The sequence below is a fragment of the Oryctolagus cuniculus genome, chromosome 12, assembly GCF_964237555.1.
Source record: "Oryctolagus cuniculus chromosome 12, mOryCun1.1, whole genome shotgun sequence".
In the NCBI taxonomy this organism is placed as follows: domain Eukaryota; kingdom Metazoa; phylum Chordata; class Mammalia; order Lagomorpha; family Leporidae; genus Oryctolagus; species Oryctolagus cuniculus.
In genome coordinates, this window is record NC_091443.1 from 63,483,085 (window position 1) to 63,504,081 (window position 20,997).

Consider the following 20,997-nt stretch of genomic DNA (forward strand, 5'->3'; position numbering starts at 1 on the left):
GGCCTCTCTCAGGGGCAGGTTACGTCCCTGCCCCACTCCTGGACTTGACAGCTGGTGACAGACACCAGAGGCAACAGCCTCAGCTTCCTCTTCTCCTGAACAGTCCCTGGCAATAGCTATGGCTGCCCGGCGTGGGCTCCGTCTGGCTTCGGCTCTGGCTCACCTCTAGCGCGCCTGGGTCAGTAAGTTTCTCTGGGCCTGGATCATCATCCTCACAGCTCCTACCCTCGGGGGGCGGGAGGAGAGGCAGAGATGGAGGAGAGGCCAGGGTGGCTACATCCAGTGCGTGCCAGAGGCAGGGGACAGGCGGATCAATGCCAGGCTTCAGGCTTGGGGACGAGCAGTCTCCCTAGCCTCACCCTGCAACCAGGGCACCACTAGATCCCAGCAGGCAGGCCCCCAGAGGTCACGGACAGGGGGAGTTCTTGTTTATTTTCCGGAGGCACAGGTGCTCACAGCTAATGGCATCGCTGTAGTCTCTGACGGGAAAAGCACCTCTTCCCGGAATCAAGCCCCACCCTGCCTCTCCCAAGCCAGTGCCTGGCCCCCTTTGGGATTTGGGACCATGCTATTGACACAGCGAATGGCTTCCCACAAGCCCCTGGGGAGCAAGTCTGAGGGCTGCAGCAGGGGCCTGAGCACCTGACCGCTCGGTGTCTTCCCACAGGGGCTCGGGTGGGAGGCACCTTTGCACTGGGCTCTTCCCCAGCCCTGAGGGTAGAGATGAGAGGCCACACCTGGGGGCCAGAGGAGGCGGGGAGGGATGTCATTTTCCAGTGCTGTGGCATCAGGGCCATCAGAAGGAAAGAGTCCTGTTCAAGCACAGTGGCAGGGCCACTTCACTGGGCTCTGCAAGGGACGTCACCAGTGGCGCCGGGTTCAGCTCCTAAGGGGATTCTTCCTGCCTGCTTCACGTCAAGGACATTCCACTGCCCTGCCCCCTCCCCCCCCCCCACCCGGCCCCGGCTGCGGAACAGAGGCCAGTGTAGGCAGGAAGGCTCAGGACAGGGCTCTTTAGTAGGGTAGGAAGGACAAAAATAAATAAACCGTGTAAGTTCAGAAGGGAAAATGATGGTACCCTTGTCAGGCAGCCCGAGTAGGGTCCATGCCGGCAAGTACCCACCCCAGACCTAGGCCTCCGGGTGGGTCGAGGGCCTGAAAGGCCACAGCCCTCCAGTCTCTGCTGCCCTTGGGCCACTCAGCCCAGCCGGCTTTTCCCTGCTGGCCTCCCATCCCCCACAGGCAGGAAAGACCCTCAGCCTGTGATTCTGGTTGGGGGTGGGGGGAGCCATCCCCTGGGAGCTTGGGAATAGCACCCGGCTCTGCCTCAAGGAGCTGACCAGGAGGCGGGCTCTGAGCAGGCCTGAGCTGGGGCTTGGCAGCAGGGGTGAGCTGCCCGTGGTGGGGCAGGCAGGTTTGGGATTTGGTCCTGCCTGAACCACAGTGCTAGAGGGGAAGTTGCAGGGGGGAAAGGGTGGGCATGAGGACAGGCAAAGTGGGGCCAGCACCCCATTTTCTTCCTCCCAGCCCAGGTCCTCCTGCCCCCAACCACAGTATGATGCTCCTCTAGAGGCGGGCAGAGGGATGGGGGTATGGACTCAGCTTGGCCCCAGAGAGGCCCCTGCCCGTATCCTTGCTCCTTCTCCGGCCTGGCTGTTGAGGAGGGGTCTGCAGCTTCCTGCAGTCGGAGTGCCAGGGCCCTGTGCTCCTCGGGGGATGGAGCCGCATCCCAGGGAAGGGCCTGAGCGTCCTCGCGGTGGGCATCAGAGGCGGCTCTCCTCTGCGTCCTCCGTGGCTGGGAGTGGATCCCGGTCACTGGGCTCCTTGCCAGGCTGGTCCCCAGCCTCGGGGAGGGCACAGGTCCTCACCAGCTCCTTCACCTCGGCCTCCAGGCCCTTCATCTTGGCCTCGTACTCAGCCAGTGCTTCCTGCTGGAACTGTGGGGACAGCAAGCACGGCTGCCTGGCTCAGCAGGGGCCCCTGCCCACTCTCCCTCCCCTGAACAGTGGAACAAGGAGCTGCCCAGCCCACCCAGAGCTCCCAGGAGACGGTGATGGGGGGATAGTAGGGCCTGTCCAGGATGCCTGCCAATGACAGCTGCAGAGTGGTCTCATCTGAGAGGGTCTGGGACCCACTGGTGAGGGAGGCTGGCCCCCTTGCCCTGGCCTCGGATAGGCAGGGCCCCGTCCCAGTTCTGCGGGGGGCCAAGGCAGTGCTCTCACCTGCTTCTCCATGTCCCGGATCTGTTCCAGGCAGGCGGCCTGCTTTTCCTCTAGCTTCTCCTGGTACCGCTCCAGGTTCTCTGTCATCTGGGTGGGAGAGAGAGAGAGGCAGGGAATCAGGACAGCACCAACAGGAAACCTGGGTCGGAATCCAGCTCTAACTCCAGCTAAGCAGTTCTAGACTTGGGACAGAGACTGCAACCTTGGGCGGAGCTTTAACTTTGTAATCTGAGGATCGTGGTGCCTGTGCACTTGTGAAGCTTGTGTGGGCTTGTGAAGGAGCGTGTGAGACAGCCCAGGAGAAGCCCCTGGCACAGGCAGGGTGCAGCGGACAGCAGCCCTCTCGTTGGGCTATATCATCCCCAGGGAGCTGTATGTCCCTCTTTGGACTGCTCTTCACCCACTCACTGTAATGCCACCCCTCCCTGGCCAGCTATAGCCACGTTTCTATCCGGGGAAGCTGGCCAGAGATACCCCTCAGGCTGGCACTCCATCCTCCACACACAGGCCAGAAGCCAGGAGGCCCCTCCATTCCCAAACTACACGGACACTGCATCTGCTAAAGGCAAAGTCAGGGCCTGGGGCCCTGGCACTCAGGTGCGGAGAGCAAGGAAGATCCTCGGGGAGGGACGAAGCCTACTCTCACCTGTTTGATGACCTGTACCACTTCCTGGATGTGGGAGTTGTTGATCTCTCTCTTTAACCTGTTGGGGCAGTCAGAGTGTGAGAAAGGGGGCCAGCACTGTTGCGCAGTAGAGGTTGATCCTCTGCCTGCGGTGCCGACATCCCATATGGGCACTGGTTCTAGTCCTGGCTGCTCCTCTTCCAGTCCAGCTCTCTGCTGGGGCCTGGGAAAGCGGTAGAAGATGGCTTGGGCACTTGGGCCACACCCACGAGGAAGACATGGAGGAAGCTCCTGGTTCCTGGCTTTGGATAGGCACAGCTCTGGCCCTTACAGCCATTTGGGGAGTGAACCAGCAGGTGGAAGACCTTTCTCTCTGTCTCTCCCTCTCAATTTCTGTAACTCTACCTTTCAAGTAAATAAATAAATTCTTTAGAGAAAGAAAGAAAGAAAGAAAGAAAGAAAGAAAGAAAGAAAGAAAGAAAGGAAGGAAGGAAGGAAGGAAGGAAGGAAGGAAGGAAGGAAGAAAGGCAGGCAGGCAGGCCAGGGGCCTCTGAGCACAGTTTGGTGGGATGAATGACGTCCCTTCAGGACGTGGGTGAATGAGAATCTGCGCCAGGGGAAGTGTGGCTGGGTCCCCAGCCTTCACCTCTCCCTGTGCTCTCCTCAGAGCGCCCACCCAGAGGTGACAGGTGGGCTCAATGCTTTCAGAGCCAGGGGCAAGGCCCCTCTCCCGGGAGCGAGTCCGGTCTTTCCACTCTGCCCCGGGCCTGCCCTGGCCGGGCCTCACCTTTCCTGGGCCATCTTGTCTGTGGTGACTCTGGTCATGGCCTGGATCCGCTCCAGCCTCTTGGCCTCCAGCTTTTTCTTCATCTCTTTGGTGTCACTGCAGAGAGAGGGGCGTGAGGGAGGGGGCTGGGGCGGCTGAGCCCTGGCCGGGAGAGGGGGCTGGGGTCTCGTACTTCTCCGAGGACTCCCTGAGGGTCTTCAGCTCGGCCGCGTGTTTCTCTCGGGCCAGCTCCATCATCTTGGCGACTTGCTGCAGGCAGAGGAAGCAGTCTTGGATGGGTTTGGCGGAGCAGGTGCGGGAGGCCGGCCGTCCCCTGCCCCGCCCCCGCACTGTACCACACCTCGGCCGCGTGCTGCTCCCTGCGCGACAGGACGCACTGGCACTGCTCCTCGCCCTGTCGCTGTAGCTCCAGCCGCAGCCGGTCCTTCAGCTCCCGCACGAGCGTGCCCGCGCCCTCGCCCTCCGCCAGCACTGTGCCTGGGGCCTCCTCGCCGGGCAGCGTCCTGCGGAAACCACGTGGGGCCAGGCCATGAGCCCGCGGCCACTCGTGCACGCGAGGTGGAGCGCAGGGGCAGCGGCACCGCCCTTACCTTTTCTTGCGGGAACCCTTGCCCGGGCCGAGCTTCCAGACCCCGCAGCCCCCGGCGCTCAGCGGGCCCAGCTCTGCCAGCTGCGCCGCGCCCCGCTGCAGCAGCTCTTCCCAGCGCCGGGCACCGCGCCGCTGCAGCTCCCGCAGCTCCTTCTCCTGCCGCCGCTGCAGCTTCACGACGCTCTTCAGTTCCCGCAGCTCTTCCAGGCTGGCCGTGTGCGGCTCTGCGGGGGCCTGGGTGAGGCACTGCCGCCCAGCCCCCCACCCCCACCCCCACCCCCGCCCCGAGAGCCCTGGCCCCTCTCCTGGCTCAGCACCAAGTCCACCGCACTCAGCGGCCTTACAGGTAGCTTCTTTCGCGGTGCCCTCCTTCACCCTGGGGCTTGCGTGGGCCCGGGGCCGGGCTAGACTCTGCAGGGTTCCTCCCTGCCCCCTACCGTGGCCCTTGCCTGGACTGGCCTTCAGACCCAGACTCTCCCTCCCTCGCCAGGTGAAAGGCCTCGTTTTTTGTTTTTTTTTTTGTTTGTTTGTTTGTTTGTTTGCTTTTTTTTTAGAGCTGCTGAGTGCAGTCAAACAGGTGGCGGACCCTAAATGCATACCTGCTGACCCGTTGTTGGTGGGGGCTGATGCCCCATTGACCTGGCCAACAGCTGGGCTCCCAGATGAGAAGGGTTTCTGCACAGAAGCAGTCTATTGGGAAGATGAGGGGCAGCACTCCGCCCCTCCCCCACTGCCCCCGGAGAGGGCAGGGTTCCTGGGGTCCCCTGGCAGGGGTCCAGGTGACACTGACCTCAGTCACACCACCTGTGGCCTCCTTGAGCTTCAAAGACTTCTTGTCGTGGGCGTTGAAGAACTTGATGGGGTTGGCGAGGGCCACAGTGAGATCTGGGGACACAGGGCGTTCCGGGCCTGCTGTGTTGGGGTACATACCTGGAAGTGGCCCCTGTCCTCACCCTCCCGGCATGACACACTGTCCTGGCCCACTGTGGAGGCTGGCTGAGGGAAGGGGGAAGAGAGAATGACAGCCCGGGGGCCCCTACCTGCCCAGGCGTCAGGGACGTAGTCTTTCATCTCCAGGAAGACGAAGAGCGCCGGCATGGTGAGGGGCATGTTGCTCTCGCTGTGCAGGCACAGGTGGTGGTATCCTGGTGGGCGGGAGGGGCAGCCGGTGAGCCGGCCCCACACACTGGTTTAACAGTCAGCTGTAGATACCGCACCTTCTTGGCTGTGTGACTTTGGTAGGTTACTTTAACCCTGAGACTTTCCCCATCTGTGAAATGGGGATGATGGCATCTACCGTGTGTGGTTAAGGTGGGGATGCGGTGGGACTGTGTTCTTAGCTGTGAGTGCATTTTGAGTGTGTGTAGCCATTGGCTACCTGGGGAAACTGCCCCAGCAGTCTGAGAACATGACATTGTGTTGGGTGGGCGGGGCCCCATCCCTGTGAGGTGCCCGGGAGAAGTTCAATTCCTGCCCCGCCCTTCAGGGCTAATAGTGGGAGGGAAGCAGGCAGGGCCTCGGGGTCCCCCCTCTGAGGTTTCCGCTCCCTCTAGACCGGTGTCTGGTGCTGGCTGGGGGCTCGGAGTTCCTGGAGACCCTGCAGAAGGACTCTGCTCCTCACCAGCATTTAGGGCGTTGATGGGTATGATGCGGTGTCCGAGAAACTTGCTGCCTTCCTCCATCACAGCCACCCGGAGGGAGGCCAGCTCGGGCACCAATATCTGGGGAGAGGGGAGGACAGGCCAAGCTGGGGAGGGGAGAGGGAGCTAAGCTGCCCCTGTCGCCCCTGTCCCTGGCTCCAGAAGGCTTTGCATCAGTGTGAGAACACGGCAGGTGTCACCAGACTCGGTGAGGACAGACTGAGGGCACCCTCTAGGCCACATACCTGGACATCCTCACAGCTCATGCATGGCTAGTCTTAGTGGTGGGAGAAGGGCTGGAAGTACAGCCCAGGGCTGTGGGGACCTGATGCGTTCAGCCCTTGGCAGCTTTGTCCATCTATGTCCCATGGGCACAAGACTCCCATGATCTCACGGGAGCCTGAACCCTAGGCCAGGTGTCCATATTTCTGCCTCGAATCCTAGCATGTACACCTGCAGCAACCATCCACCAGGTGAACATCTATAAACCTGAGGTCGGGTCTCTTGAAGCTTAGGGGGGTGCAGGCGAGGGGTGGGAGAAGAGTGGGAGGAGCAGGAAGCTCCTTTTATATATTTTGTGTCTGTGAGTAGAGGCCAAGAGCCAGGGACAGAGCCAGCTCCTGCCCTGCCCTGCCCTGTCCTAGCCCGAACCTTCTCAAAGACGAAGGGCTCCTCCTTCCACACAGGATTGATGGAGTTGGTATTAGGGGACAGCTTGGTGCGATAGCGCCTCTTGGGGTCCCCGGGAAGGCCAAACAACTCCACTTCCACATAGGTGCGCACGCTGCGTTCCGACAGGAACTGCCCCGAGATCACCTGGGGGTGGGGGCCGTGAGGGGCCGCATCAGACCCCCCCCCAGGCACCCAGGGCCTGGCTCCCTATGGCTGAAGCTTCCATGCCTGAGCAGCATGAAGAGCCCCATCAGCTCTGGCCCCTGGGGAGAGGCTGTGGGGATCCAAGGTTATAGCTGAGCTCTGAGGACTGGGGTGCTCCCAGGATCCTCGGAAGAGGTCCGCCCCCATCCTGGCCACCCTCCCCAGCCACGGAGGGAGTGACGCCCTCCCCAGGGCCTGGGGCTCCTGTTGCCCCACTCTGCCCACTCTCTCCCCTCCCCCCAGCCCAGCCTCAGCCCTTCCCGTTGGTTTCCATGGGGACCAAGAGGCAGCCTCCAGCGTGAGGAGGAGGCAGTTTCCAAGGCAACTTGCTGCTGCGAACTGGCTGGGGCTGAAGTTTTCAGGATGTTGGGGGAGGGGTTGGGGGGGCCGTGCCCTTCTTTTCAAGACCCCAGCCCTCCCGGCCACTTGTCTGCCTCGGGGCCTTGCCGTAATGGCGAGGGTGGTGGCTACCACCACGTCGATGCGGTCCACTGAGAAAGGATTGAACTGCTTGTCCGGCCGGCGCATGAACTCGTGCTTGAGGAGGTAGCCGCTCTGCCCGTTGAACTCAAACAGCGCCATGTTCTGCTGCATGGGCAGGTCTGGGGGGCCGAGGACACCGGTGAGGAAGGCCTGGGTCTGTGCCCGGTCTCAGGCTCCTACGTTCCCCAGTCTCCCTGGTCGTGGGAATCGGGAGGGTGTGGACACGAGGCTGAGGGCTCCCCTTGGGGCATCTCATCTCTCAGGAAGTGTCTAGAGTCAGCCGGGATGGACACACACAGGGGGACGGCGCGGCAGGTGCATTCTCATAGGCAGCCAGAACCCATGCCAGCCCCCTGGCGCCGTCCCCTGCGTACTGACGCACGTGCAGCCATGCAGGCCTGAGCAAATACCTTTGTACCCCCAAGTGCTCACACATCTGGGCATGTTCCAGAGCCTGAACAAACATCAGGGCACCTATTCTAAAACCCCCACCCCGCCCATCGGTGACTGGGTGCAGGTGGGAGTGGCCAGGCCAGGGAAGGGTTTCCAGGGCCTGGGAGCATCCTCACCCATAGTCTGGAAGTTGAGGGCGACCATCTGGCAGCCGGCGTTCCAGAACATCTGGGGCATGTAGTTGGAGGAGTCCATGCGGGTGCCCTTGGGGTAAATGCGGCTCATCTGGCGCTTGTTGTATCTGCCCACGGGTATAGGAGACTGGCCAGGCTGTGTGCACCAGGAGGCCCCAACAGGCTACCTGACAGCCCTGCCCCCAGGCCTCACCCCACTCCTCCCTCCAGCCAGGGACCCCAGCAGTTGAAGCTTCAAGGATACTCCACAAACTGCACGGAGGCCTTGGAGAGCAGGTCATAAGCCTTGAGCTCGGTGAAGGAGGAGATGACATAGCTGCGGTTCTTCTCTGTGTCGGGACAAAGAGCAGGGGGGTCCTCTGCAGGCCGTCCCTCCCCCGCTGCGCAGCCCTCCTCTTGGGGGCAGCTCCCTCTAGCCGGGAAATGCCTCCACCCCAGCCTTCCCACCAAGGTCTGAGGGTGTAGGGGCCACCTCTGCAGGGAATGTGTGGGTGACTGTGTGTGCTGGGGGCAAGGGTACTCGCAGCTGTGTGCCGTGGTCCTGGATGGGTACAGGGTGTGGGGAACACACACACACAGAGTATGAGCATGTGTACGGCAAGGGTAACACACGCCATGCGCATGCCCTGTGTGGGCGTGGGCTGCAGGCTTCGGGACGAGGCATGGATTCTGTGCAAGGGCCAGCAGCTGTGCACAGGGGTGTGCGGGAAGAGGCGCTCATGTTGGGGACATTGCTGGGGGGGTGGTGAGAGGAACACCCTGTGTGTGTGTCCAGAAGGAGAGCAGCCTAGGCGTATGGGAGAGAGGAGAGATCCCAGGAGGTGGGTGTGCACTGGCCACAGCTGGCTCCCAGGAAGTCTCAACCCCAGGAGCCACAGTGCCTGCAGCCTAGCTGAGGTGGCCCTGTCATGATGACCTGCCTGTCACTGACATACTCCAGAGCATTCTGCTTGGTGCCAAGTTGTCAGTACGGCACCAGCAGACTGGGAGCCAGGGCCACTTAAGCAAGCCCTGGGCCGGGCTCCTCTGCTGGGTGTTTATAGACAGGGCCCCAGGCCAAGGCAGGAGGGGCCGCCCCTTCCTCTGGCCACGCCCATGCAGCTGCTCTGCTGTGCGCTGTGCGGTGTGCACTGTGCGCACAGCCCTCTCCTAGCCTAGCCTGCCCTCTGCTCACCCTGCCTGCTGCGCACTTACGGGCAGAGAACTCGAAGGAGATGAACTTGGTGGGCTGGATGTAATTGACCAGGCTGGACATCTCCTCGTAGGCTGTCACCTCCAGGCCTGCTGTGCCCTGGGAGTGAGGGACGAGGAGGACGGGGCTGAGCCTGGGAGCCTGGTCCTCTGGGCTCCGCCCGGCCCACAGAGGACTCCGAGTGGAGGAGGACAAAGGGGCTCAGGGCCTCTCCACGCACCTCATCCGACTGCATCTTCTTTATCTCTTCTTCGTCCAGGTTTCCCGATGACACCTCCTCTTCCTCCTCCACCTCCTCCTCTTCCAGCTCAGGCGCCGCCTCTCCCATCCACACTGCCACACACAGTGTGGTCAGCCCCAGCTCCCTGGCCCCAGGCCTTTGACCTATCACACCCCACTCCCTGCTGGCTGAGTCGTCCATGTCCTCGCCCACCTGTGTCCTCACCACCGGGAGCACTGGGTGGGCAGCTGCCCTCGGCCTCCCCACCAGGCTCTTCGCTGGGCACTGCTGGGGCAGCAAACTGGTTCTTCTTGTTCTTAATGAGTATCTTGCCCCGCAGATCCTCAGGGCTGGGCAGAGGGATGCCTGGTTTCAGCTGTGGAGAGGAAGAGGGTGGGTGCCATCTCATCTTCAGGGTAGCTGTGCTCCTCTGCCCTCTGCCTACTGCTCTCCACTTGCCTCTCACCAGTCCCCCTCATCCCCATCCTCACTGACATAGACCCAGTTTATGCCTCAGCCTTCAACTTCCTCCAGGAAGCCTTCCCTGAATTCCCAGGACCAGCTCAGGACTCCCAGGGTCTCCCCTAACAACACTGGGCTGCAATAGCTCGACAACCCATCAGTCTCCTCACTAGAGGGTAGCAAACCTGAGGGACTGCCTCTTTGTCACTAACAGATCCCAAAGCCCAGTGCGGTGCCTGACACAGGATCCCAGACCCAAGATCCCGCCCTCCCACTTGAGTCCCCAGATCCTCCAGGGACATGGCCTCCCTAACCTGGTCCCCACTCGACCCCAGTGCCCAGCCCCCAGGCCCAGATGTCCCACAGCCGAGGGCACTCACAGGGAACTTCTCCAGGGGCTCAGTGAGCAGCATGTCCCCGAACATCGCCCGGCAGTACTCGGCCATCTTCGCCTGCTGGCGGGGTCTGTAGGGAGCGCGAGAGGGAGTGGGGGTCAGCGCTCGGCTGCAACCCTCTTGTCCATCCGTTTCTGCCCTTGACCGCCAGCCAGGGGTCCAGGAGGTAAGGGAGGCAGGTGTACTTGGTATCTCAAGGAGCTGCAGAGGGTGGCTGGGGGCAGCTTGGGAGAGGGCTGCCGTAGGCAGGAGACTGGGGCCGGGTCGAGAGTCAGGCCACATGGGCCTGGGTACGCACGAGTCCACGTGGTTCTCAAACGACAGGATGACAGGGTAGGGGGATGTCTTAAAGGCACTCTCTGCGATGGCTTCAATTGCTTCCTGGAGGAGAAGTCGCTCGCTGGAGAGCAGGGCTGTGCACTGGCTGCCCCTCCCCCATGGCACCTGTCCCCACCTCCACCCCTCCAGGTTCAAGATGCACAGATACCTGCATGGCCACGGTTGGCCTGGTCCCTGCTGCCCACTCTGTTCCCCGCTCTGGCCTGAGTTTCAGCCATTCCTCCCAGGCCCCCTACAGCTTCTAGCCCAGAGAACTTCCCTACGCACCTGCCACCGCTGCCAGGCCCCAGCCTCACCTTGAAGAAGATGTCTGTGGTCATGGTGAAACCGTGGGTGATAATGGGCTCCTCGTCGGGGGGCTTCCCCTTCCAGCAGTCCAGCTCCACACAGCGGCAGCCGGACAGCAGCACCTGGCGGTACATCTCAGCCGAGGACAGGCCCGAGAACTGACCGGCTGAGCCAGAGGCGGGGGGAGGGCAGGGGCATGACTCAGGGGCACTCTGGCTCCCCCACCCCTATGCCCCACTCCCCCCGCTCCCCCTTGTCCCCCACCGCTAGCAGGGTCTGCCTCTCCCAGACAAGGACAGGTCAAGAGTGAGATTGCCAGCCCACCCGTCAGGTAGGTGTTGTGCGAGGAGTTGATGAAGTAATGATTCAGGGGCTGCGTCATGTCGTGGTGGAGCAGCAGCTTGTCCTGGGCCAGCACACTGTTCTCTGGCCCGCAGAGAAACCAGACCATGCCCTCGGGGGACAGCTGGCCTGGGGCACAGGGGAGAGCAGTGGTCAGGGCTGCCGTCGTTGCCGGCGCAGGCAGGGCAGGGCCACGGTGGGGTGGGGGGTCCCCACGTGCTCACCCCTCTGCACATTGATCCCGCTGGGCTCATACTTTTCGATGAGGCCTTGCACCTGCTCGGGCCGCGCGGGTGGGAACAGCAGGGAGTTTAGCCGTGGGTCCCGCTGTTTCTGGTTGATGAACTTGGTCAGGTGCTCCTTGGTCATGTATGGTTTGGCCTTAGCGTGGCTGCAGGCCAGAGAGAGGAGCACGGGTCCATATCCTTTGGGCCTGGTGGCTTGGCCAACCCCTTTCTCGGGTGCCACTGCCTGGTTCCCAGTGTGGCTAAGGGAAGAGTGGATTTCCAGCCCACAGCCCTCCCCCTGCCTAGCCCAGGCCAGCCTAGCCCAAGAGGCTCACTAGGAAGTGAAGATCTCGTCTATTTCTGGCCGAGGACACAGGCTCATGAGGAAGCTCTTGTACACGGATTCTGGGAAGTCCTCAGGATTGATGGCGTCGTTCTGGGGGAACAGTCACCTTGTCACCCCTGCCCCCACCTTCTCGGCTCAGAGCTGAGTACCACAGGCTAGGCCCAGGGGACCCAGGCAGACAGAGGAACATCCCAATGCCACGAGCACCTGCTTCTCCAGGCCCTGGTGGCCGAGCAGGGGGTGTGCTTAGCTGGTCTGCCTTGCCCCTGACTTTGGACAGTGGCTGCTTCCCCAGCTGGAATGGGAAGTAAGTGGTGCTGCTGCCAGGGCAATGAGCTCTTTCTAATTTTTTTTCTTTTTTTTTTTTAGGCAGAAGACAAACTTTCAACTTGAATATAAGCAAACAAACAGAGCCCCAACATGGTAAGAAGCAAAAACTGGTAGAACTGGAGGGAGAAGCAGGGGATTCTACAGTAATAATGGGAAACACCCAAGGCATAAAGACCAAAACAAAGATAAATCAGATGTCGTCAGAATTGGAAGCCTTTGTGTTCCAAAGAACCACATCAAGAAAGTGAAACATAGAAAAAGTAACCATAGAATGGTTATTTGCAAATTAGGTATCTGATAGAGAGAGCAGTACAGACAAACCCACCGAAAGAAGGGCAATGGATTGGAGTAGACAGCTCTGCACAGAAGCAACACAAATGACCAGCAAGCACGTGACAGATGTCAATATCACCAGTGATTAGGGAAATGCAAATCAAAACCACAGCGAGATCTCACTTTCCCCTCGCTGCCCCGGCTGAAACAGCAGGCAGAGAGCAACAAGTGTCGGCAGCGTGTGTGAACGCTGGGCCTCCCATCCCACACTGCTGGGGTTGTAACACGATGTGGTCGCCTGGCAGTTCCTCCAAATGTTAAATATAGAGTCGCCACATGACCCCAAAACTTCACCCCTAGATGTGTATCCGGGAGAACTGAAAACATGTCCACACCGAATGACGTCCACAAATAGTCACAGCAGCTGTATCCAGAACAGCCAGAGTGGAAAAATCCCCAACTCTGACAATGCAAAGGAATGAAGTGCTAACCCATGCCACGACATGGATGAGCTGTGACGACGTCACACTGACAGTGAAGCCTCAACTCAGACGGCAGTAACCCGTGGTCCCCTTTACGTGCAGTGTCTGGAACAGACACTTCTCTAGCAATAAAACCCAGAGTAAGTTAGCAGTGTCCAGGGAGTCTGTGCCTTTGCAAGCCACCTCCAAAAAACCCTTAACTGTCCTTCAGGCCTGCACCAAGGGCTGGCAGACGGTCTGAGCAGAAGAACCAGAGGGGGTGGCTCCAAGCAAAGGGGACCTCTGCCAGGGGGACCAGAAAAGCAGTAAAATCAGAGGACGCAGTAGAGGCAGTGGCTGCGGACTGACAGCAGGCGAGCTGGGCCCCAGCGCGGCCTCACCCATCCTCTCCCACCCCTGTGCCACTGACTTTGCCACAGGGAGTCACTAACTCCACAGAGCTATTTCAGGGGCGGAGCAGGGAGAGGGCATGGAATGTTCCTCCCGGGGCGCATGTGGGCAGGTGACCGACAGGGTCTTAGTTGTATTCATTGCTAATGTTCCAACCTCTTAGCAGGAGAAAACCCTCCGCAGGGCGCAGGTTATGACGCACACATCGGCTCTGGCCAAGGTGGCGGGGGCTGACATCCATCCCCCTGCCAGCCTCCAGCCCAGAAAGTTCTTTACTGTGATTCATATAAGACACCTCATGGGGTGACCCTGCTCACAATTTGTAATTTAAAAATAATTAACTAAAATGAATGGGGTTGGGGGGGGAATGCTTTTCTGTATTGAGCTGAAGTCTGTGTCCTGGCAGCTCCCACCCTTGGTTCTGTTCCTCTCTCCCGCGCCCGCCCAGCAGAGCCAGCCCCTTCCTGTGGCTGTCAGATCCCCGCAGACTGCCTGCCTCCTGTCCCTGTTCACCCGCCAGGGTGCACACCACGCCTGCAGCCGGCCCTGAGCACGGTCCAGCAGGCACTTCCCCTCCCCTGGCCCACTGCCACCCAGGGCAGGGGATGCAGACCTGCCCGCCTTGAACCTGGCACCTCACCCTCCAGCCCTGGTTCCACCTCTGTGCCTGCATCGGTAGCTGGTGGCTCTAGGGAAGCTGGCTTTTCAGGCTATTGATGGGACTATGATGTCATCCGTGTGCCTCCCCCACCCCTGACCCCCATCCGTGGCCAAGGTGCTCTCTGGTGGGAATGAGAGCACCGGGGCTGGGCCGTGGGATGGGGAACCGCTCACCTTGCCTTTCGGGAGGTGGCAGGCACCCAGAGCAGCTTCCACCCGCTTGCGGTCAGCAGGAAACATCTGGAAAAAACTGAAGGCGCCGAGAAAGGCAGCAGGCGGGGAAACAGGTGTCAGGCCTGAGAGGCAGGGCCGTGGGGAGCCGGCGGAGGTTTGGCCGGGCAGCTGGGCACTCACTTCTTTACAGGGATCTTCCCTTCAGGGTTGAGCTGCATCTTGAGCTTCACCAGGCTGCAGGGGCAGACAGCACCGTGAGAAGGCCCTGCGGCCGGCACACCAGGCCCCACGGGCTCAGGGCGGGTGGGCCGCGCGCTCACATCTTGTCCAGGAAGGTGCTGCGGGGGGCGTTGGCCGTCAGCGGGTGCTTGGCCAGGGCCAGGACATCCTCAGCCCAGTCCTGTCGGACAACAGAGCACAGCGGGCAGGCCCTTGACCACAAGGCTGAGCCTGGCCACCCTCACGGGGCAGGCAGGCGTCTCCCGTGCGGTGGCAGGGGCTCCAGGCTGGCCCAGGGGCTCCCCCACGCACCTTGCCCACGTTCTCCTTGTAGGAGACGAAGTTGTGGAAGGTGAGGTCCACCATGTCGGGGCCGGACACCACGGTGAGGGTCTTCAGCAGGAAGTGGTTGTCGGGGAAGTCCATGTTGAAGACTTCACGGAGCTTCTGGCTCTGCAGCACGTGGCGCCGTGGTCAGGGTGGGAGGGGTCCACTGGGACAGAGGCCCACTCCCGCCCCAGGTCTCAGCAGCTGCTATCCCGGAGAGGGCCCCAGGAAGAGATTAAGCAGGGCGCCAGCCCCGGGCATCCAGTCTGTTTTGTTCCCCACTTTTGTTAGATGAATTCTTAGCTCCCAGACTCAGGAAAGCCTGCTGCCCACCAACTCCTTGCCTCCCGCCAATTTCTCGCCCAGCATTAGGAAAATCAGCCTGGGCAGGGTGTAGGCAACACCTGGGGTGCCGGCCCTTCCCAGATCCTGGGGTGCCATGCCACCTCCTTGGCTGGGACTGGGGCCCTCCCCACCACTCCCAGGAACCATCCTCCTTGCTCCAGGCATCAGGCCCTGGCCTCGGCCCAGTGGAGCTGGTGGCTGCACTGAGTCTGGACGGCTGCTATACCCACCTACCTTAGGCATCTTGGCAAACTTCCCAAAGCGGGTATCCCGGATGCTGGTGACATCCAGAAACTCCATCTCCTATGGCAGCAAAAAGGATGAGAGACCAGAACAAAGGGCAGAGAGCAGAGGGCTCCCACACTGCTTCAAATCGTGGCCAACTGCCCTCGCTGGATGCTACAACTAGGACCCCTGGAGTCCCACCTTCTCTTCCTATCCACCAGGTTCCCCCTGCTCATGCCCCCCCCCCACTCACTCCCTATCCCTTACTTCCCTGGCACAGGGGCTGTGACCAGCAGCCTCTCCCCCACCATCCCGTTCTCCCCCAGGCTCCCCTCGCCTGCCTCCTGCCCGGCTCTGAAAGCTTCCTCTGACCTCTGAGCCCCCGGTGCCCCCCGAGGCACGGGCAGACTGTCATCCACGGCAGCAGCTCTTCATCCTGTCTCTCTCCCTCTACAGGGATGCTAAGGCTGGAGCACCTGCACCCCAGGTCCCGTAGGCTGCAGTGACCATGTCTCCCCCTCACAGAAGCCCCTGCCCATAGAGCAGCCCTCAAAGCCCCCATTCCCGGTGATTCTCTCAGCCCCAGCATCTATGCCTCCACCCTCGCGTGGTCAGCAGGCAGCCTGGACTCTGGCTGACAGAAGCTCAGGCCATGGGAGGGAGGGCTGTCTCACCTTACTCTGATATGTCCAGTACAAGTAGTAACCCTTGGGATCCACACGGAGGATAACGGGGGAGGCCAAGGCGGTTTCCTGCAGAGAGAAGGGGTCAGCTCTCAGTTCTTCTTGTTAAAGATTTATTTATTTGAAAGAGCTACAGAGAGCGGGAGAAATAGAGAGAGGTCTTCCATCTGCTGGTTCACTCCCCAAATGGCCGCAATGGCTGGAGTGGGCCAGGCCAAAGCCAGAAGCCAGGAGCTTCATCTGGGTCTCTCACGTGGGTTGCAGGGGCCCAAGCACTTGGGCCATCTTCCGATGCTTTCCCAGGTCATTAACTGGGAGCTGGATCGGAAGTAGAACAGCTGGGACTTGAACTAGTGCCCATATGGGATGTCAGCCATCGCAGGCAGCAACTTAACCAGTTACAGCACAATGCCAGCCAACACCTCTCAGTTCTAAGACCTGGAGCCAGCTCCCCTGCCTGGGCTGGGGGCTTCTGAGCTCATCACTGTCCTGGGAGGTGCCTGCCCCAGCAGTCTGAAGGCATCTCCCTGTGACCTCTAGAGCCAAGAGCAGGGAGGGATAGGGGACAGGAGAGGCCATTTCTGGAAGAGAAGAGGTTTCCCCTCTGGACAGGATGTGGGCCCCCACCTCACTCTGCTCTCAAGGGTCACCCAGGACAGTTTGACACAGAAGAGCCAAGAGTCCAAACTCTTGCACCCACAACCTGACTTGTTCCCCTCCATGGATGCCCCCTGCCCCACCAGCCAACCAAGAAGACACTCAATGCCTTCCCACCTTCAGACCTAAGCAACTGAAACGCCACTGCCTGAAGCACCAAGGACCAGGCTAAGCCTTAACACTGCCCCCCCCAAGCCTTCCCTGAACCAGGCTGTGACAGCTGGGGTGTGGGGGCTGCTGGTTCACAGCTGGGGCTCATGGACTCCAGCCCAGTCGGCTTGCTGCTTGGGCCCTGAGCTTGGTGTTTGCTGACTGCACACAGGAATGAATGAGTGATGGGCCTGCCCCATCAGGGCAGGCTGAATGCAGCGTTTACAAAGGAAATGATCAAAAAGATCAGAGGCGGTCATTCTGGATGGGAAAGAGAAAGTGTGTGAGAAAGCCGATTCTGGAGAAAGCTGTGTTGCAAGCGCCACTCCCTTCCCCCACCCCCCAGTGAAGGGTTGGGGGTGCCTTGTCCCTTGCCATAAGCCCAGGGAGGAGCTTCAGGGCTTCAGGGACAGCTTTCGTGACCCCTGCAGAGTCAGATGAGGCCAAGATTAATGATGGAGTTTTTAGTAAAACCAGGTTTTGAAATAGGATTGCTTTTTTGTCATGACCACTGGGCAGCTACCCAAGAGGCAATACCGCGTCCACAGCCAGGAAGAGAGCTTGTCCCACCGAAGGGGCTGTGGAAGGCTACCTGGGGCCAGGATTGGATCACGTCGCGTGCGCATGCGCGGTACTTATTCGCCCTCACAGGTGCCTGTGCCCTGGGACGAGGCCTGGACATTCCTGCTCTCACAAGCCAGGGTCCAGGGAACACTCAGCGCCCCACGGAGGGAGAGGGAGCAGCCAGGTACTCAGGGGCTGGCGTGGCCTGTCTCCCCGCAGCTGACCCTCTCCCCATGCTGGCGCCTGCAGGAACTGAGAGGCGCCACTTCATTTTTCACTCTGAGCCACTTCCTTCATCCCAGTGCCCCCCCCCCCGCCCCGCACTGCTCCCAGGGGAGCAGGAAGTAGCTCACTACAGGGCCCTCTCACAGTCCAGGCAACCAGACTCCTCAGCCCGGCCCGCCCCAAAAGGCCTGGACCTGAAGACCTCTGAAGCCGGACAAGCCAGCCCTGGAGGCGCTCTCCTCTCTGTCTCCCCGCTGGGGCCTCCACACTGCCTGGGACCAGCACACTGGGCCAGCCTAGCCGCCACTTCTCCTGGAAGGAGGTCCCTAGGGGTGCAGGAGAAGCCTGACCTACGGCAACAGTGTTAGGGTCCCAGTGGGACCGGAGGCTGGAGGCAGGCCCCAGATCAGAGACAGGGTGCAGGGTGGAGCCAAGCCTTCCCCCTCCCCTGCTGACAACCTGGCAAGGGGAAGCAGAAGTCACGCAGCTGCTTCCCAGGCCTCCGCCGGCCCTTATGTCCAGGGCCTCTTGTGGCTGCCCCCGCGGCAGCTGGAGAAAAGCAGGCTTCCCTGCGACAGGCCCAGCGCCCAGTGGAGCCGGGAGAAGGAGCGGGGGTCTGGGCTTCCTGCCAAAGCACACACAGGCCCAGCCTCCCTCCGCCCTGGGCACGCTATCCTCCCGTCCAGGCTGGGGGCTTAGGGAGATCCAGACCCCTGGGAAACCACCTCCGGGGACCCTCGGCGCCCACCCACTTCCCACACCTAGACCCGGAGCCTCAGCCCCGGGCTTGTTTATCCAGACATCCACCCAGGCGCCCGGGTCCTGGGCGACGACGTCAAAGAATCCCCCACCGCGAAGCCGCCTGCCCGCCCCCGCAGCCCCAGGCCCACCCGCCCACACTCACATCGTCCCATTTGATGAAGCGCTCGCCTTGGCTTAGATAGGCCTTCACCTGCGGGGGCAGCAGGACAGGGTTGAGTAGAGACATGGTCCCACGCGTGATCGCCGGCCGGGCGATGCAGACTCAGGCGTGCGGGAGGCGGAGGAAAGAGAGCGGGCGGCAGGACGGGCAGCCAGGCCAGGCTCACATGGTACCCGCCCCAGGTCTGTCCGGAAGTCTGGGTGCTCTTATAGCCCCTGGGGTGGCCGGGGCTGGGTGCAGGGCTGAAAGCTCGAGCCAGAGGCCCATCTGCCTTGTAAATCAGCCTCCTCCCGCCCTGCCCTGTACTGCCCTGGCTGCCAGCCGCGGGGGCTCTGGTCGCTGCTGCTGCCCTGGGGAACCCCCGCCCTTGCCGGTGCCCCAGCACTTCCTGCTCAGGGCTTCCTTCCCCGTGCTGGTCAGAAGCGAGAGGCGGGTAGTGACGCCTGGTGGCCTTGCAGGCAGGGCCTCCCGGTCCCACAGGTGGCCCCTGGTGGGATCTGGCCCGAGGAGGGGCCTGGAGGAAGACAACATGGAGGCCAGCTGGGACCCCAGTGGCTCCGGCCTGAACTGGGGGACTCTCTGGGAGAAGGCACCCCCACGGGTCTGTCCCCAGAGCCTGGGACCACCCGTGGAGGTGAGAGTTTTGGGGGATAGGACAGAGCCCAGCAGGGATTGAGTGTTTTGCATAAGCAAACTTTGCTGCACCCAGCTTCTCTTTCCCAGTCCTTCCTCTCCATGAAAATGAGCTGCAGGTGAGGCAATTGGTTTCTCGCCCCCTGCCGGGACTCCCTCCTGTCCGCCACCGGGCCAGATGGAGGCCTGGCCCTGCACTGCCCAACCCCCGGAGTGGCCGTGCCACCAGCGTACTCCCAGGCACCTCCTCCGCTCCGTATCTAGGGGCCTGGGCTGGGGCACTCAGGCCAGGAGGGCTGCTCTGTCCAGGAGAGGCTCAGCTCTGGGCCTCTTCTCCGGTGTGGGACTCTTACACGGCCCAGTCCCAGCGCGTCCAGCCCGGGCCCGGCTCAGCCCCCGCCCACATCCTCTTGCCTAACTCGCTCCTTGCTTATCACCCTTCCTAACCCAGCTTGGGAGGCAGGGTCTCTAGCCAAGACTTCCTTCCCTCTCAGGGCCTCGCTCTCTGCCCCAGGCCTCCAGCACCCTCCATCACAGGCCCCCACCCAGATTCCACAGCTGCCCCTGCTGGCCAGGGCAAGGGGATGAAGGCAGAGGGAGGAGAATTAAGATAGAGCTGGGGGCCGCAGCTCTACTGATTCTGAGCAGAAACATAATCTCTGGGAAAAGCAAGTCTGGGGCAGGTAGAGCTCCCTGCCTCCACTCCCCTCCTCTTGATCTCTCTCCTCCCTCCCTCCTGCCGGCATTGGGCTGCTCTGGCCCCCCTGGGATCGGGTTCCCTCTCTGTCTGTTTGAATGGATTTTGCAAGGGAAATCCCTGCCCCTTCCCAGAGCCCCTGCACCTGTCACCTGCAGGGCTTCGGACCCAGCACCCAACTCCCTTCCTCTTGTCTGCCCTGCAACCATCCGCCCTCTGTCCTCTGTGCACCTGGACAGCTAGATGCAGCCTGTCCCTCGGCCTGGGGAGGGGAAGGGGCAGCCTCCCTCTTATTTCAAGGATTCCAAGACGCCTCACTCTGGCCCTTTCCGTCTTGGGCTCCGGCTGCACAGAACAAAGCCTGATCCATCCTGAACCTGGGATGGCACTGGCCGTTCTCAAGACTCAGGGACCTTTGCTCTCTCGCCTGCATCTTGGCATCCCACAAAGCCAGGCCTGCAAACACAGAAAACCCAGGTGGCAAGGGAAGTGTTCACCAGAGATGGCCTTTATTGCTCATAAATCCGTTCAGGTTTTTCCATCTGGGAGCTGATTAGGAAAAATGCTAAATAGTAATAATGAAGTGGATGTGAAGAGAGTCAGGGAAGTCACACACAAATACCCAGTTTGAGAAACTGAGGCCTTGGGCTCCTGGGCTGAGCTGGGTGCAGGGCCAAGCGTGCCCGCAGGTGGGCAGCAGAAGGGTGAGGATGCCCCCTGCTGGGCACACATGAGAGCGTGCGCCCCTGGGGAAAGGCCCAGCTATCCAGGGAAAGCGAGCACTCAGTTCCCGGCAGACGCCTGTCCGTGGCGATTCAGAGACGCACGTGCTGTCAATTGGCCTGGGGCCAGCGAGGGCGCTAAGAGCCTGTGCGCAGCCTGGTGCCACCTCCCAGGAGCAGATCCACTTGCTCACTTGGCAGTGTTGGGTGCCAATCACCTGCTTTGGCTTCCCAATCTGTTCTTCAGAGATGTTCCGTGGTAGAAGTTGAACTCAGATCTTCTGGTGCCACCATTTCCAGCCAAACAAGGGAGTCAGATTAGCTCAGCCTCTCGCCCTGTGCCTGGCCTGGCCTAATGAGGCAGTGAGGTTTGAGAGTGGGAAGATCTGTGTGTGTCTTGGGCCAACAGCTTGCTTACTTTTGGAATGGAGGTGGCTTGGTTATTACATCCTCTGGGGCCTGGCACAAGGAGCTACACTCACCACTCTATGAGCACAGCCACTTACTAGCTGGTTTATCTTGTGATACTTAATCTTCCCTTGCCTCACCTTTCCTATCTGTAAAATGGGGATAATAATGGGTGTTTGCTTAAGATGCTGCGTAGGACACCCACCCTGCCCATATCAGAGTGTCTGGGTTTGAGTCCCGGCCCCTGTGCTCCTGACTCCAGCTTCCTTCCAATGCACACCTTCAAGACAG

At 61.0% G+C, this 20,997-nt stretch overlaps 1 protein-coding gene and 1 long non-coding RNA gene across 7 annotated transcripts; one reads left to right on the forward strand and one right to left on the reverse strand.

Annotated features, from left to right (window-relative positions):
• Positions 1–406: 406 nt before the first annotated feature.
• On the reverse strand, positions 407–18,629 carry PLCB2 (phospholipase C beta 2). Of its 6 annotated transcripts, none has more exons than XM_008269203.4 (31): positions 18,229–18,628; positions 15,720–15,797; positions 15,055–15,123; positions 14,461–14,601; positions 14,250–14,329; positions 14,110–14,163; positions 13,930–14,005; positions 11,610–11,710; positions 11,272–11,438; positions 11,030–11,176; positions 10,714–10,871; positions 10,377–10,459; positions 10,064–10,148; positions 9,435–9,597; positions 9,222–9,334; positions 9,004–9,100; positions 8,054–8,138; positions 7,792–7,916; positions 7,187–7,341; positions 6,515–6,679; positions 5,845–5,944; positions 5,264–5,368; positions 5,014–5,108; positions 4,823–4,913; positions 4,225–4,447; positions 3,975–4,137; positions 3,807–3,883; positions 3,635–3,730; positions 2,869–2,926; positions 2,223–2,309; positions 407–1,937 (listed from the first exon to the last, which is right to left on the reverse strand). In XM_008269203.4, exons 1-31 carry the CDS (start codon positions 18,310–18,312, stop codon positions 1,764–1,766), a joined length of 3,495 nt encoding a protein of 1,164 aa, XP_008267425.2. In that variant the 5' UTR covers positions 18,313–18,628; the 3' UTR covers positions 407–1,763. The 6 variants fall into 6 exon arrangements, with proteins under 6 accessions (XP_008267425.2, XP_069910093.1, XP_002717841.2 ...); XM_070053992.1 differs by having other exon boundaries at positions 4,823–4,898; positions 9,447–9,597; positions 18,229–18,627; XM_002717795.5 differs by having other exon boundaries at positions 4,823–4,898; positions 18,229–18,627.
• Positions 7,148–12,859, forward strand: LOC103351131 (uncharacterized). The gene is made up of 2 exons (XR_518924.3): positions 7,148–7,285; positions 11,990–12,859. It is a non-coding gene; the product is annotated as an uncharacterized lncRNA (long non-coding RNA).
• Positions 18,630–20,997: the final 2,368 nt, after the last annotated feature.

What these genes read in the sequence shown, in the direction of transcription:
- PLCB2 (XM_051822522.2), bottom strand. Translation starts at nt 18,312, where the DNA reads ATGTCTCTACTCAACCCTGTCCTGCTGCCCCCGCAGGTGAAGGCCTAT. An exon ending in GACGAGATCTTCACTTCCTA is followed by an intron (nt 11,439 to 11,609) that starts GTGAGCCTCTTG and finishes TCTGGCCTGCAG; the next exon opens with CCACGCTAAGGCCAAACCAT. An exon ending in CCACAGACATCTTCTTCAAG is followed by an intron (nt 10,460 to 10,713) that starts GTGAGGCTGGGG and finishes CTTCTCCTCCAG; the next exon opens with GAAGCAATTGAAGCCATCGC.